Source organism: Carcharodon carcharias, chromosome 7, assembly GCF_017639515.1.
Source record: "Carcharodon carcharias isolate sCarCar2 chromosome 7, sCarCar2.pri, whole genome shotgun sequence".
NCBI lineage: Eukaryota > Metazoa > Chordata > Chondrichthyes > Lamniformes > Lamnidae > Carcharodon > Carcharodon carcharias.
In genome coordinates this window covers 34837283-34855171 of record NC_054473.1, presented here as the reverse complement: position 1 = coordinate 34855171, position 17889 = coordinate 34837283, and the positions used below count along the sequence as shown (strand labels likewise).

General features: G+C 38.9%; 1 protein-coding gene across 5 annotated transcripts in view; it reads left to right on the top strand.

Moving 5' to 3' along the window:
* The window catches only part of wnk2 (WNK lysine deficient protein kinase 2), a 225255-nt gene that overhangs the window by 186534 nt on the left and 20832 nt on the right, over positions 1 to 17889 (top strand). For 3 of the 5 annotated variants that reach the window (XM_041191978.1, XM_041191977.1, XM_041191975.1), the window contains exons 19-23: positions 684 to 780; positions 3555 to 3652; positions 9750 to 10405; positions 10760 to 10974; positions 11303 to 11497. In XM_041191978.1, coding sequence (XP_041047912.1) covers positions 684 to 780; positions 3555 to 3652; positions 9750 to 10405; positions 10760 to 10974; positions 11303 to 11497 — 1261 coding nt within the window. Of the gene's footprint in view, positions 1 to 683; positions 781 to 3554; positions 3653 to 9749; positions 10406 to 10759; positions 11093 to 11302; positions 11498 to 17889 lie in introns of those variants that run through there. The other 2 variants (XM_041191976.1, XM_041191979.1) reach the window with 2 other exon arrangements.

Here is a 17889-nt window from a genome sequence, read left to right as displayed (position 1 = left end):
GCCCAAACCTGATGGTGGCAGTGGTGTAAAATAAGTTCACATTCATATGTTCCTGATTTCAGATGCTTATTGCAGGGGAATACAGTGGATGGAAAGAAAGAAAGGCTTGCAAATAAAGTACCTCCCATCTCCTGGGACTTCAAAGTGATTTTAAAATGAGCTGCTATTATTTTGTAGACAAACATGACAGCCAATTTGCAGCCAGCAAAGTCCCACAAAAGGCAATGAACTTGCTCATTAATCTGTTTTGATGGAGCTCGAGGGATAAATGTTGACAAGGGCATCAAAAAGAAACCCCTTTCTCACTTGAAAAATACCAATGAGAAGCCATGGATTCTCCAAAAAGACAAGGGAAATTTACAAGGTTAAGTTAATCAATAGAGATTCAGCAAATCTTATGATTGCTGTTGTTATTGACATCATGTCCCCAAAATAGTGGCGTGAAAAACAAAACACTCTAGATGGAGGAAGGAATTGGGGAATACTTACTGTAATATATCTGAAGAATCACTGAAGTCATAATGTGCAGAAAAGGCAAATAAGCCTTTCGATTGACTTGAGTGGATTCATTCATCTTTTGTTTAAAGTAAACATTTCAGTTAAAATAGATTTTAAAAATTGTCTTTGGCTAACTAACTGTTTATCTACCAACTCCTATCTGTACATTTTTGTTTCTTGCTCAGCAGAATCAAAAGCTAAAAGTAAAAGAGTGTATTCAAAGCTATATACAACCGCAGACAACAGCATTGTCCACAGGAACATCGATTATAAACAGTCAAGGTGCGTTAACTGAAGTGTTACTTATATTCAAACTTATATTCTTATTGAATAGTAGGGCAGGTTTGAGAGACTATATGGCCTGCTCTTGTTCTTATGCTCTTTAAACCTATAGGTTTGTCTTTCCAGACTTCAATGTTACATGCATTCCATGACTGATTCTACTTGGATTAATATATTGTGGTTAGAATTTTAAATGCTCAGTCCTTCTTATTAATCCAATGATTTATTACATATTCTGTTAAATAAGAGTCATAAACATGTTACTCAAGAGGTATCCCATGATATCATCAGCTATCTATACAAAGCGCAAGAAATGTGCAGCAGTGTTTGAAGGAAGCACTTAAGAAATCTAATCATATGGTTACTCTCAGCATGATTTACAATCTTAATCACAGCAGTTGTCCTCGGAAATGCAAGCATTTAGATAGGATAAGGTATCTTCGAGGCTGGTTGCAGTGATCCAGTTGTGCTAGCTAAATGTGTATGGGTGTTCTTCAAATTCTCCTTCAGTGAAAGCCCTCAAGTTTGCCCCTGTTAATTAATGGTGGTATTAGCACAATAGAGAGGGATGAGCTAAGTTCAGGAAAAAGCTACATATGGACTGGAAAAATCAGATGGGCAAAGGAAGCCTAGATAAGGAATTCGTATGACGTTTTCAGGATAGTTTCTTAGCAATTTAAGTTAAGGAATAGGCCAAAAGAGATGCGGTGGCAGACAGTTAAGGGGTTATTTCAGAATACGTAAAATAGATACATTCCAACGAGGAAGAAAAGTTCCAAAGGGAGGACCCACCATCCATGGTTAACTAAAAAAGTTAAAGGCAGTATCGAACTTAAAGAAAAAGCATATAACTGCGCAAAGATGGGTGGCAGGTAGGAAGATTGGACAGAATATAGAAAACATGACTAGAAAGAATGACTCAAAGATTAATAAGGAGGAAGAAGTTAAAGACACTAAGAGTTTCTATAGCTATTTAAAACAGAGTAGCGTTAACAGAGTGAGCATTGGTCCTATAGAAAGTGAGTCTGGGGAATTAATAATGGAAGATAGAGATGGCAGATGAATTGAACCAGCATCAGCCTTCACTATAGAGGATGCAAGTAACACCCCAGAAATTGCTGTAAATAAGGAAATGGAAGGGAACTCAAAATTACAATCGCCAGGGAAGAGGTACTGAGCAAATTGTTGGAACTGCAGATTGGCAAGTTCCCGGGTCCTGATGGACTTCATCCTAGGGTCTTAAAACACGTGGCTAGTGAGATAGTTGATGCATTGGTTTAAATTTCCAAAATTCCCTAGATTCGCAGAAAGTTGCATTAGATTGGAAAATGTAACTCCTTTATTCAAAAGGGGAAGAAGACAGAAAGCAGGATACTACAGGCCAGTTAGCTTAATATCTTTCATAGACAAAATGTTAGCTAAAGAGGTTATAGCAGAGCACTTAGGCAATCAGGCAGAGTCAACAAGGTTTTGTGAGAGGGAAATCCTGTTTAAGCAACTTATTGGAGTTCTTTTAAGAAGTAACGTGATAAAGGGGAACCAGTGGATGTACTGTACTTGGATTTCCAGAAGGCATTTGATAAGGTGCCACATCAAAGGTTATTGCAGAAGATAAAAGCTCATGGTGTAGGGGTTAATGTATTGGAATGGATAGAAGATTGGCTAGCTAACAGGAAACAGTAGGCATAAATGGGGCATTTTCTGGTTGGCAAGATATAATGAATGGAGTGCCACAGGAATCAGTGCTGGGGCCTCAACCTTTTACAATATATATAAATAATTTGGATAAAAGGACCAAAGGTATGGTTGCTAAATTGGCTGATGACATAAAGATAGATAGGAAACTAAGTTGTGAAGAGGGCATAAAGCTACAAAGGGATATAGATAGGCTAAGTGAGTGGGCCAAGATCTGGCAAATGGAGTACATTGTAGGAAAATGTGAAATTGTCCATTTTGGCATGAAGAATAAAAATAAGCATATTACCTAAATGGTGAGAAAAGGCAGAGCTTAGATTCAGAGGGATCTGGGTGACCTAGTACATGAATTGCAACAGGTTAGTATGCAGGTACAGCAAGTAATTAGGAAAGCTAATAGAATGTTATTGTTTATTGCAAGGGTAATTGAAAAGAAAATTAGGGAGGTTATGCTTCAGCAAGACACGGCATTGAGACCATATCTGGAGTACTGTGTTCGGCATTGATCTCCTTAATTTAGGAAGGATGTGAATGCTTTGGAAGCAATTCAGAGAAGGTTTACTAGACATACCCAGAAAGGTTGGCTTATGAGGAAAGGTTGGTCAGGCCAAGCTTGTCTCTCCTGGGGTTTAGAAGAGTAAGGGGCAACTTCACTGAAATACAAGAGGGGTCTTGACAGGGTGGATGTGGAAAGGATGTTTCCCCTTGTGGGAGAACCTAGAACTAGGGGTCACTGTTTAAAAATAAGGGGTCACCTATTTAAGACAGAGATTAGGAGAATTTTTTTCTCCCAGAGGGCCGGGAGTCTTTGGAACACTCTTCCTCAAAAGGCGGTGGAAGCAGAGTCTTTGAATATCTTTAAGACAGGAGTAGATAGATTCTTGATAAGCAAGAGGGTGTAAAGTTATCAGGAGTAGGTGGGAATGTGGAGTTAGGGTTACAATCAGATCAGCCATAATCTTATTGAATGGCAGAGCAGGCTTGAGTAGCCTACTCCTCACAATTCGAATATTTATATGTTTGTAATTTTGAAATATTGAAAATGCTAGAAACCTAATAATTCTTCTGCACTATTTCAGTTACCATTGCTGACATCTGTGGAGCAGGATCATCCGATACAATGCTTGTTATGTCATCTACAGTGGATCATCTTCCTCTAGCAATAGACAGGTTTCAGGTATGTCTCAAAGGGTTTCTAAATGTTCTGTATATTTTTGTATCAATTGTCATTTATGTTTCTGCTTCATGTTTTCCCTTGATTGTTGCACTTGTTTTTGAAACAAGATGCTTATACAGATATTTCACTGCAGTAAATATGTAATCACAGATTAGCATAATGTTTGTGTAGTTCATTCAGTCTACATGCATTTTGTTTGTTTGTTTGTAGCACCTGTTGTTGCTACTGTTGCATTATTTTTCTTCACTGAATCCTTTTGAGTTGTTTAATAAAACTTATTAATTTGCTGCCAAAATTGTTGTTAGTAATTGAATGGGCATGGATAACATTTTCACTTTGTGAACAGTGACACAATTGCACAGTGGTTGGTGTTCTGTATTTTCTCCAACAGAATGCAACTAGAAGCACATTTAATGAGAACAAATGTCTTATAAAACTGATCCTGGTGGTTTCTGAGTTCTAAAGAGTCTAAGCTGAGGTGCCAATGGAAAATTAAGATTATTAATATAATTTAATTTGTGAATGATATGTAACGGGATGTCTATAATAGTCATATGTTTGCTAGTGACCTGAAGCGATGTAGGCAGGTGCTGAGTAAAAAGTTTACCATCTTAAGAGACTTGAGACCAATTGGGCTGCCATAGGGTGCATGATTTTAATGTGGGAAAAATGTAGGATAATGCATGTACAAAAAGGTAGAAGTCATTATCCAAAACATGAAAATGTAGCTAATAGTCACGTAGGACACAGGAGGCTATTCGGCTTATCAAGTCCTTGCTGGCAACCCAGTGATACCTACTCTGCCACTCAGTCCCATAACCGTGCAAGTTTATTTCCATCTAAGTGCCCATCCAATTTCCTTTTGAAATCATTCATTGTTTCAGCATTCACCATCCTCATGGGAAGTTGTGCTCCAGGTCATTATCGCCTGCTACATTAAAGATAAGTTCTTCCTCACATTCTCCCTGCATCCCTTGCCCAAAATCTTAAATCTGTGTTCCTGATCCCGTGTACAATCACCTAATGGCAAAAATTTTTCCTTGCCTGCCTTATCTAAGCCTGTACATCTCTATCAAATCTCCTCTCAATCGCCTTTGCTCCAGGGAGATCAACTCCAGCCTTTCCAACCTAACCTTATAACTAAACCGCCACCCTGCCCCCCTCAAATCCCTGGAACCATTCTGGTAAATCTCCTTTCATATTCTCAGGGACCTTCACATCTTTTCTAAAGTGTGGTGACTAGAACCAGGTGCAACACTCTAGCTGGGGCGTAACCAGAGTTTTATAAAGATTCAGCATAACTTCCCTGCTTTTATTACTCAGTACCTCTATTTATGAAGCCCAAGATCCTATATACTTTGTTAACCATTCTCTCAATTTATCCTGCCACCTTCTAAGATCGATGCACATGCACCCCCAATTCCTTCTGTTCCTGCACACTTTTTAGAATTGCGCCATGAAATCTACATTGCCTCTCACCATCCCTTCTGCCAAAATGCATCACCCCACACTTCTCTCTGTTAAATTCCACCTGCCTGTTGTCTGCGCATTCTACTGGCCTATTGATGTCCTGTTGCAGGCAGTTCATATCATCCTCACTGTTTGGCGTGCCTCCAAGTTTGGTGTTACAGCAAATTTTGAAATTTTTACTCTGTATTCCAAGATCCAAGTCAATTATATATAGCAAAAAAAGTCATCCAAGCACTGACCCTTAGGGAACACACTGTCTACTATCCTCCAGTCGAAAAACAACCATCTCCTTAAGCCAATTTTTTATCCAGTTGCACACGCCCTTCTACTCCACAGATCTCAATTTTGTTAACCAGCCTTTTATGTGGTGCCTTGTTAAATGCTTTTTTAAATCCATATAAACAACATCCACTGCATTCCCTTCATCAACCTTCTGTTAGTTTATCAAAAAATTCAATTATATTAGTCAAGCACAATCTGCCTTTTACAAATCCATGCTGGCTCTCCTTAATTAACTCAAACCCCTCCAAGTGCCTGTTGATATTTTTTTCCCTGGTTAAGGATTCCAAAACCTTACCCCTGTTATTAGACTAACTGGCCTGTAGTTGCTAGGACTGTACTTGCACCCTTTCTTGAATAAGTGTGTCACATTTGCCACTCTTCAATCCTCTGGCAGCTCCCCCATATTTAAGGAAACTTGGAAAAATTAAGGCAAGCCCCTCTGCTATCTCAACCCCCAATCCCTTTACCATATTTTTTTCTGATGATCACTCTTGCCTAAATGTTCCCCCACAGACATTTGGTCCACCTCATCCCCCAGCAGCAGATATCTCCTTTCTAGTTGGACTGAGAACATACTGATCAGAAGGTTCTCCTGAACACAGTTCAGGCATTTCTCCCTGTCCTTGCCCTTTATTCTAACATTATCCAAATCAGTATTTGGGGAAATAAAGTCCCTCAGTATCACCACTGTACATCCTTGCATGTTATTGCCCAATCCTCACTATTTTTAAGTCACGTTTTCCTTAACGGCACTACATAATATTTCCACACTGCTATTTATGCTTGTAGCTCACCAACCTTATTCACCACACTTTGTGCCTTTCTGCACATGCATTGTAATCCTGTTTTTGCATTCCCCGTCGTCATCCTTAGTCCACTCTTACTTAATGTCGTATTACTTCCATCTCTAGTACTGTCCAACATACAGACTCCATGCACCTTATTTTTTCTTTCTACTTCTATAATGCTGGTGCCCATCCCCCTACCAATTTAATTTAAATCCTCAAGCACACTGGTAAACCACCCCCACAAGGACGTTGGTCTCAGCCCTGTTGAGATGCAACCTGTCCCTTTTGAATAGGTGTCTTCTGTCCACTGGTCCGAATGCCACAAGAACCTGATGCCCTTTCTACTGCATCATGCTTCAAGCTACGCATTGATCCTCCTAGCTTATTTATACTCTGCCTAGCACAAGGCACTTGGACTAATCTAGAGTTTGCTACCCTCTAGTTCCTACTTTTTAATTTCCTCCCAAGCTTCTGAAAAACTGACCGTAGACCTAAACACCTGCCCTTTGTGTTGTTGGTACCAACATGCACCATCACTTCTGGCTCAATTCCTTCCCCCTGCAAAATATTCTGCGCACTCTCCATGATGTCCATTATCCTGGCACTAGCGATCAACACATCATGTGGGGCTCGCAATGACGGTTACAAAAATCCCTGTCTATCCCCCTAACTATGAATTTCCTTTAACAACTGCATTTCTACACTTTGCTGTTCCCTCTTGTACAATCCCTTATCCATTGGTGCCATGGTCAGGGCTGCACTTCTTCAGGGTAACATCGCTCCCAGCAGTCTCTAATACTGAGTATCTGTTTGAGAGTGGCACATACCTCAAAGACTCCTGTGCTACCTATTCTCCCAGATGGCCACCCACCTACTATCCTGAACTCTTAATGCCTGTGGGGTGACCATCTTCTGAAATGTATGCTCCAAGAAACACTCATCCTTCCTGATACTCTGCAGTGATTCTAGCTGCCCCTCAAGTTCAGAAATTGTGAGCTTGAGCTGTAGCAGTTGAAAACACTTCCCACGTTGGTGGGCATGCAAGACAAGTGAAGTGTCCTGAAGTTCACACATGGCGCAGGAATTGCAAGCAACATGTCTCAGAGGCCCGTCCATGATGTAAAACAAACCCTGTTCCCTCTCTAACCAACTAGTTAGTGCCACGTTTAAACTATTAATTTTAGTTCATACCTCTGAACCTGTTAATGCTTATACTCTTACTAACTGACTTACAGCTATACTAACCCAACACCTAATTTGAAACTATTACCCTAGTTTAGAGAAAAGAGAAAAATACTGATGAATGACTTGGCTTCTTCCTTGTGACTTCACACTTTGATTTTCTTTAGAATGCAGTTGGTCAGACTGTCTCGCTGTCTCACCCAGGCCTATATAGCTTTCTCCTGTCTCTCTGTGTTCTCTCCAAGGCCATTATAACTCTCTGGTCCTTCTCTGCTGTCTGCCAGGCCATGTCTTTATAGCGCTCTCTCGTTTTGCGGTAGTTTCACCCATGCCTGCTCCCTTATAGCTCTCTTGGTCTTGCTGTTCTCACTCATGCCTGCTTTTTTATAGCTGCTCTTGGTCTCACTGCGCTCTCCCTGGCCTTTATCGCTCTGGCTCACTATACCTATTCCCAGGCCCCACCCCTTAATTGCTGCTGCTTGTTTTCTGGCCTCCCCCCTTAATTGCTGGCCTCCCCTAGCCCCACCCCTCAATTGCTGGCTCCCCCAGGTCCCACCCCTTCCAGTGGCCTCACTGGAGACAAACCAACAAAATAAAGGCTTTGGAAATCGGGAATTAAGAGTGTTGGAAATACCCAGCAGGTCAGGTATCATCCATGGTGAAGAAACAGAGTTAACTTTTAAGGTTGATGCCATTCTGAGAGAACTGGGAAAAGTTAGAGATGTAACATGTTTAAAGCAAGTGCAAAGGTATGAAAAAGGAGTAGTGATGATGGGTGGAATCCTCAGGCTGACCTGTTGAGTATTTTCAGTACTTTGAATGAAAATGTACCCACTTAGAGACTCAAAAGGATTTGGAAATGATCTTTGCACCTGAAAGCATCGTGTCAGTGTGAAGCAGCTATCAATAAGACAAATCAAGGGCCTTGGCAACTCTAAATAACGTTGAATTACAAGTTTGAACAAGATTTGCTGACACTACAGATCAGTTATGAATCTGGCAAGCAATTTTGGTACCTTCTCTGGAAAAGAATATCGGTGCATCACAAGGATTCAGAAGTAGAGTGAAATCAAGGGGAAGCAGTGGTGTAGTGGTATTGGCACTTGATTGGTAATCCAGAGACCCAGGGCAATTCTCTGGGGACCTGGGTTCAAATCCCACCACAGCAGATAGTGGAATTTGAATGCAGTAAAAAACAAATCTGGAATTAAAAGCCATGAAACCATTGTCAATTGTTGTAAAAACCTATCTGGTTCACTAATGTCCTTTAGGAAAGGAAATCTGCTGTTCTTACCTGGTTTGGCCTACGTGTGACTCACGTCACACCAACGTGGTTGACTCCTAAAGGCCTTCAAGGGCAATGGGATGGGCAATAAATGCTGGCCTAACCAGCAACACCAAGAACGAATTAAAAAAAATAGAATATTTTAAAGCTCAGTTTTCGGCAGGAGAAAGGAACTCAGTGGAAAGATGTGATATATCTCCTCTTTTGGCCAAGCTCTCTTGCTTCCCCCCCTCCACCACCCCCACCACCACCACCACCACCACCACCTCACCTTACACACTCATCTCCCCACTTATATCCTGCTCACTCTCTCTCCTCAACCCTTAGCTCATATGCAGTCATGTATACTCATGCTCATTCTCTCTCTCCCCTGCCCTCCCCTCCCCTTTCAAGTAAGTTGTAACTCGTTTTGTTTCCGTGTAAGAAATCAGATCAATTTTTTGCATTCGATCCTCCATGCTGTGTTTAAAAAAGGGAGATTGCAAAATATTGTGTTAAACTGACCAGCTGTGCAAATGGACATCTGGCCCAGATATATTTTTCCAGATAGTCAGTCAAACATATAGTTCGCATGAAAAACAAATGGAAGTTTACAGGTGTTGATTTCCAGCTGCTTGGAAGAGAATTACTGGATAGAGAATGGACAGATGTACTGGTTTCCCTCATATTAAAGGTCCAATGAAAATATGTACATTGCAGATTTAATTATTTAACCTGTACGTATCACTTGCCAGATCAATTTCTCATGTGAATAAAATGTAATTCCTTCTGAGAAGGATTCATTTCAGAATAACAGAGTTCCTTCATTTTCCAAATAAAGCTGGCTATTAACCAGCTTGTTTAATTCAATGAGGCCTAAGTGAAGTAAACTTTGGGCTCTCCTGTATATCTGATAACCAGTAGCTTGTAGGGGAAAAGAGGAAATTGTTATATATAAGATAGATTAGTAAGAGTTGAATGCTGTTTTGCATTTTCTCAAAATTGTATAAAACAAGCATTATTATAGTAAAGCATGCTAGTGTGTCAGAGACCCACTCTCTAAAGAATGGTGCTGATCTTGTGAATAAGATTGTTCACTAATTTATTTCAGGTTGTTCCAGCATCTCAGGACATTGTTCATAAAATTGACCATTATGCAAAAAGTGAAGCTAAGCCAAATGAAGCACCAGATCCACCAGGGGGAAATTTATTATGTCCATCATTAGCAAATGGTGAAAATGACCCAAAGAGAGAGAAAACGGAAAATAAGCTGCTGTCCATTACAAGAATCAACACTATTGGCAGATTTTCAGTTATCAGTACAAAAGACGAAGTGACTTTAAAATACCCATGTCGCAATAGATATTCTGCACCTCCTGAGCTTTATACAAATGAATCTCCCACTAGTCCCGATTTAAAGCCTTTGGTAATTCGAACTCAAACCTCTGTTCCTGTGGAAGTTATGCTTCTCAGTCATCCATCTTCAGACTCTGATGAGCCATTCAATACACAACCAAACGTTATTCAAACATCAGTTATTTGCAATCAGACAAGCGCAGCTGGAGAGTTTCCTTTACCAAGAAAATCAGCTGCTTTGTTGAAGACTGATGGGCAGAATACTGAGCTTGTACATGGTCAAGCAACAGCTCCTCCAACCATAACTATTAATTCTGCATCTCCTTCCCAGTCATCTTATATGAGCAGCGACAATGACTCTGAATTTGAAGATGCTGACATGAAAAAAGAACTACAGACCCTACGAGAAAAGTGTGTTTGTCCATACTTGGGTTCAAGTATACGTTGTCTTCTTTGATAAATTACTAGTCTGTATATTATTTTGGAAATTGCAATAACACCCTTTTGAGTCAATCAATACAAAAAATAGAAAAAAATATATTTGTGATGCAAATAGAATAAATTAACATGCTATAATTTTGTTGGCATCTAATGCACACATCAACTTATGCAGGTTAATTTGCACATGTACAGTTAATTTCTCAAGTCTGCGTTGATTTATGTGCTCAAATGCTCAATTAACAAAACCTTTATAGTTAACCAATGTAGCAGAACTTCATGTGATTTTGTTATAAAATTTAAGACATTTTAATTCCTCTCTCCTAGACACATGAAAGAGATCTCAGAACTTCAAGTTCATCAAAGACATGAAATAGAGGAATTGTACAGACGTTTAGGGAAACCTTTACCAACAGCTTTAGGATTCTTGCAAGCTGTACCACCGACAGGTAGACGACGGAGACCCAGCAAGAACAAACTAAAAGCTTGCAAGCTACTAAATCCATTAGTGCAGTCACTGAAGAATACAGCCTCCAATATTAGTGAGTGCACATATTTGATTGAACAGTTCATCAATCAAGAATTAAAATGTTTCAACTTAAAAACGTTAACATTCTGTTAACTTTGCGAAGAATCGTGCACCCCGATGAACGTGGCGAGGTATCAATACTTGTCTCTTGTATTAAACCTAATTGTTTCTTAAGGAACTATCTATAGTGGATTGCCGAATGGAAACAAAAAAGCTTTTCTGGTGCAGATGTTTAGCTTAATATATCTTTTAATAAGGCAAGCCATCTTGATGACTTTGCAATTTTCTCAATATTGTGGAGTCATTTGGGTACTTAGAATGCACTCTCTTTCCTATCCCAGGTCTTCAACCAGATAATTACACAATTTCTACAGCTCAAGGTGACCCATGTAGCTGCGATACACCAGAACTTGCTCAATCTCAGGCAGTGCAGACACAACAGCCCTGTTCTATCAAGCCCTCTTTATCCTCTGACGATGTTTATTCAGGCTTTATTAGTGATACAGCAGGTGCTGCACAAGGAGACATTGGCCAAGGTAACTGTATTAACAGTTTATTAAATATATGGTACCATAATGAGCACATTTTGGTTACTGAAAATCTGTTAGATTTTAACATGGTATGCAAAATTAAATACCAGCTTTTACCAAATTTCTTTTTACGTTATGTTAGGAAACCGTCCTTGAGAATTGCAAAAATAATTGGGCCTTGTTGCAAATAAGTTGCCAGGTCAATGGCAGTTAAGATTTGATATGGCCAAGTATACGACATAAGAAATTGGACAATAAAAGTGTGAATGATGTTGAGATGCTCAAGAATGAATTGTCCTGATGCTCAACATGTTCAGTTAATGAAGAACAACAATCAATACAGCAAATTGAATGCTGAACAATATAACCAAAAAGCACATTGAACCTTGGAGGAAATTCAGAGAAGGGCTAGAAGATTGATCCATAACATTAGAGAATTGAATTATAAGGAGTTGCTTGAGAAACAAGCTTTCCTGCCTTTAAAGAACCGACTGAAGGGTAAATGAGATAGTAAAGAGTGTTGAAAATATTTATCCAGAACAAGCAAACATTTAGTAGGATAGGTAACTATAGGATGGCCAAGCAGCAATGCATGCCAATCAGCCACCCAGTAGTGTCAGTGGGAGATATGGTAAGCTGCACACTACAAATGGTTGTTCCAGTGCAGCTTGCTAACTCTGGCACAATCTGTCAGCCCTGCCAGAAAGAAGGTAGGTGATGAGTTGCAGTTGGAAAGGGAGGAGAGCCTAGGTGATAGCAGTCAGTTATTCTTGTGAAATAAGAGGAGCACTTTTGCTCGTCCTGGTCCCAAAAAAGAATTTTAGCTTTTTTTTTTCAGGCATTGTTTTCTGTACTGCCAAGATTTACTAATCAGAACATCCACAGCAGATATTTTGTCCAGTTGTCCATATAAAATGGCTTTGGAGTCCTATTTATGACATGGGACTCTGATTTGCATAGATTAGTGTGGGTCCTATCTAATTCAGCCCTACTCCATCCAACAGAAAGATGGCGGCAAAGAGTAAACAATTCACCAGCTACTTAATAACTCCCCTACTGTCCCAATTCCCGAGGGCTTTGAAATCTTCTCCAGTGTGTTTATGATGTGTGAATTTTACAATTAGAAACACCTGGTGTTTTAAATATAGCAAGATTTTAGAATTGTTCCAGCTTATAATTTATTTTATGCAGCATTTATTCATCCTAGCCTTTATGATGATTTTACATGGAGAAAATTAAGCAGTTCCGCTCACTGTTGGTCCCAGAAATGCCACCCTGTTTCTTAGTTATCCTAGCAGTTGATCTGCTTGATTCACATGCAGCCAGTCATGGCCAGTTTCTTTTCCATCCATCAGATATGTAGAAAGCTAGAAATCTCTCTGCTGCTTGGGAAATGAATGAGTCTCGGTCAAGAGTTTGGAACAGGAGATGTTCAATATTTCATTTTACTTCAATTCAAAACTAGCAATTATCTGTTCTAGTATTAAAATGTATGTTTTACTCTTTTCCAATTCTGTAAATGCAATCTATATACATTATTATACAAGAACTTGCAGATTTTGCACCTGATACCCTTTTCCACACATGGTGTAGTATTTTTGCTCATTACAAACTATTAACTCACCTCACCTCAAGCATTTTTCATTAAGCATAACAAAAAGCAATGTGATTAATGATAAGGGAAGAATTAGACTTTTGATTTACTGCTGTCTGTATACAGTATACACATAATTCACCCTGGCTGTTCATGCTGCCTAATCATGCTTTCTCAGCCTTGCCACTGAAGGAATATACGTGTAGCAAATTAACAGCAAAGTACTGCAATCAGAAATACAAGAAAACTATTTCTGCTGATGCTTGATACAGAAAACATTAAAATTACCATTCTCATATTTCAGTTCCAAAACTTTAGTGCTATTTTTGAAAAGGATCCAAATATCTGGCCTGAGAAACAATATACGCACAATAAGTTCTGATTCTAAACCACGTTTTAAAATGTGGAAAACTTATTGATGAAATTGAATGTACTACTTCACACTTCAAAAGAAAATCACTTGAAACTTGGTAGCTGCAAAATACCCTTTTAATGATTACTGGAATACATTACCAGTAATCCATTAATCTAGCTACACTACTGAACTGCTACACATTGTCCTTCTTTTCTGCTCTCACCTCTTTCATTTGCCCACCCAAAGGAAAAACCAAATGCTCAGGGCACAAGACCTGTTTCTCAAGCTGCAGTTTTCCATGATGGACTCCACGCACACTTTCACGCACTCAGGTTGAAGTTACACTGCACTCAGTGTAAACTCAAAATGGTTGTAAAATGACTCTCTTAGCTTTAATATGCTCAGGAATTGGATCAAAGCTATATCCATGAGTGAACTGTCACTTATATATAGATAGATATTCAAATGCAGTTTGCACCGATGCAGAATTTGCAGTATAAGTGCGGCAGTAGCTTAAATTCAGCTTGACCTTGGGAAAGCTCTGGTTCATCGACTGCAGTTTTCTGCTGACATAAATACAAATAGAAAGAATGAGATCATTGTAGACAGAAGTATAAATTCTGGAGAAACTAGTACTTAATTTTGCTTATGAAAGTTAACTGTAAACATGTTAAGCACCTAGTTTTATATGACAGATTAGTAGTAGTGTTATGTGAAAATAATGGGTTTGCAACTGTCGCTTTTCCGAACTAAGTGTAGAATCTTGGCTGTAATATCAGGGTAGATGCAGAGCGGGATATGTAATTCTATTCATGGTGATTGGTGGAAACATCTGACTGGATCATGTGCACCCTGCAAAAAAAAAAATGCACAGGAAATTGATGGTGATCGACAAGGTCTCTAAATGTAAATGGTGACTAGGTAGTATGGTACTTAATTAGAGAAGCAGCACAAATGATTAATTTAACTCAGTATCTAACTACAGTGTACTGTTGGACCAATTGTCTTTGCCTTATATGTGAGTTTGCTATTACATTTTGCATGCCTATGCTTGTACGCAGCTGTTCAAAAATTCTTGTTTTGTGGACATTACACCAATATGTGTTTACATTAAGCATTGTGACTTTTGCTTGAAGTTGCATTGCCTTTTATTTAAAAAAAAAAATGCTAGATCCTCCTGCGATGAACAAAATCTCTAAGCCTGTGACTGCTGGGCAGCATCAAGGGTCGAGTAAAAGAACTTGGCAAGTTCAATGGGAGCTCTTCTGGTCTCCAAGACTTCTGTCCTGAAGGACTGGAGGCTGGTACTTACTCAGAATATGTGCATGAGTGTACTCTTGCGCTAACAATGTTACCAGCACTCATCTTCGTTGACTGTGAAGCCCTTTGGAAAGTGCTGAGTCTTGGAAGATGCTATAAAAATGTTCTGAAATTGTCTAGGATGACCGTGCATTGGAGGATTTTTCTGCAGGTGGAAGTTGTAAGGGTTAATCTCCGAACCTGCTTTTAGTCCTCCCCAGAAATTGAGTGAATTATCTTGTGCATTAACCCAATAACTCTGCTCACAATATGGACAAAGTACCAGTGAGATATCTGCCAATCAGAGCATGGACTGCATGTGAGGTTAGGCAACCTCAAGAAATATGGGTACCTTTACTGTTAATAGCCAATGCATTCCAGCTGGAGTCCGACCTGGGGTAACACTTCAGACAGGTCACATGTTCTTTCAATACTTGTAGCCCACTACAACATTCTTAGCCCACTGCCTGGTGAACCTTATTCCCCTTCTCATGTAACCCTAGCCAAGGAATAACCTTGGCCTTTTCACTAACTATTCCCAAACAAGCAAAAAGCACTGCGTAACTCCCTTAACAACCCTAAACTTAGGCACCTGATTATATCGTTATTGGTTTCCTTTCTTTATCAAAGATGGCCATTTCTTGCACAACGTAGCGCCTTCTGCTGTATGTTCTAACATGATTATGGGGCCCGATTGCATACCTTCACGATTTTCCAAAGTGTGGGCAAGGATGAATTGTCGATTTTGTTGGGATTACCCATTCTTTCTAGCTTGTATTTTGTCATTTGCTGTCTGTATTCTTTGCTGTTCGAAGGAAACAGTGCCACTACTTGCGATTGCTCCTGAGATAATTCTTTCTTGTGCATTTATCTCCCAGTCTGTGCTGGCCATGCCATATTTCCTGAGGTTCGCCATCAAGGAGTCCTTGAACTTTAATCTCAGCCTACCTAGCAGACGGCGTCCAAGTTTAAGTTGTGAATACACAACCGCCTTAGGGATTTTATCAGTCATATGTGCTATACACTCTACATGTGAGCTCAGCTCTGATGATGAGTGTTTCAATTCCAAATATTTCTGCTGATTTAAATACCTGAATGCTGGGCATTTTGTCTTCCCATTTGATGCCCATGACATTTCGAGTGCATCTCATGTGGAACCTGTCCAATTGCTTAATACATTTTAAAATATAACATTAAGTTGTGAAGAAGGATTTAAAATGTGCAAGCTAATTTTATAATTAATATGTGTACTGCTGCCAGACCCAAGGAAATTGGATTCTTCATTGAACTGCAGCAGTTCAAGAAGGCAGCTCACCAACACCATTTGAGGGCAATTAGGGATGGGCAATAAATGCTGGCCTAGCCAGCAATGCCTACATCCCATGAATGAATTTTTTTAAAAAGTAGGTAGTCCATGTCTCTCAGGCAGGAGCAATGTAGGTATTACTGCAGTTTTGTACACAGCAAGTTTTGTTGTAATTCTGATTCTAGTTCTGATGAAGGGTCATTCGGACTCAACGTCAACTGTATCCCTCTCCGCAGATGCTTTCAGACCTGCTGAGTTTTTCCAGGTATTTTTGTTTTTGTTCAAGTTTATTTGTAAGTTTGATGCCTCGTTTTCTCCAGTCTCTTATGCAAACAGGCAAGTGCTGAGTTTACTCTGGCAATTCTATTTGCCAACTTGCTATCAATGTAGACATTCTAGGAGATTGAGCTTCCAAAATAGGTGAAGTTATCTACAGCCTTCAGGATGGTGTTATTGATAGTTATAGTAGGTATGGTATAGTCAGAATTTGGTGATGCTTGGTGGAGTATTTCTGTCTTAACCTTAAGCTGCTTTTGCAAAATGGTCCATGATCCTTTGAAGGCTGTGCTCACATTGTGACACAAATGCACAATTGGCAAATCATAGGAATATACAATCTAGAGTATAATGTAATGAATTTAAATGGGAATACATGTAAACATTTAAAAGATAACATTAAGTTGTGAAAAATGATTTAAAATATGAAAACTAACTTTTTAATTAATATGTATACTGCTGCCAGATCCAAGGAAATTGGATTCTTTATTGGCCAAACATATTTTTACATTCCTACTTTGATCTTGTTCAATAGACCTTCTCAAGGGTAAACTACAAAAATAAAACTACTTATTTAAAATATTTTAAAATACTAATTCAGCTTGCCCTCTCTCCTTTCCATTACATTTTCTGTTTGATTTTTATCTCTCTCCTGCCTAATCAAACATATCATATTTTACTTGTGTTCTGCAAAACTTTTAAACTTCCTGCTTCTCTCCTGTCTTTCATCCGTCTGAACCCCAGTCTACATTTTGAAGATGGGAAGGAGTCTGTTTGTACATTTAAAAATAGAAATAAGCAAGTTAATTCACTGTTTGCCCACAGTGCAGTAGTGTGTCTGGATGATTCAACTTGGGCTGAGGGTTGGTGCTTCTGGCTCAATTAAAATGGAAAATTGTTACCCAGTCTTTCCCTTTGCTGGTCCTAAGGATTAAAATGCCAATTTTTCAAAGACTAAATGCTTGCTAGCATTTAAAAAATATATATACACACATTTAAAACCAGAAAATTTGAAAATATATAAGCATTGTAAGATTTGCTTTTGATGTTACCTGGTGTAAAGTTGTGATATATTAAAATATATCTGATTTGAATGTATATTCTACAGTTTAGTGATTTATAATTAATAAAGCACAGGTTTATTTTTGCAACTTATTTTAGTATTATGGAAGGACCCTTGATAGTAAATTATGATAGCAACCATGTTACCTCCAGCTGTTATGTTTCAAATGCAAATTAATCAGGCAATGTTATCATCAAAATGTAATAAATAACTTCTCCACAAAAAAATTTAACCTTATACTGGAATAAATATGATAACCTTGATATAAATGGTAAATGAATTTCTTCCAAGGCTTGTGGAATATTTTCTTCTCTCTGTTTTTGGATGCATGTTGCACAGTGGTAGTTGTGATTAAAAATAGCCACCGTGTTATCTGAAGGTCTTCCAGCATTCAAATCTAGGGGAAGGAAAGTTTTTACACTATCATGCTAACATTTTCACCATCTTTTAAGTTTATATATATATATAAAGCTTCTTTGCTATGTTATCATGACAAAATGTCCTT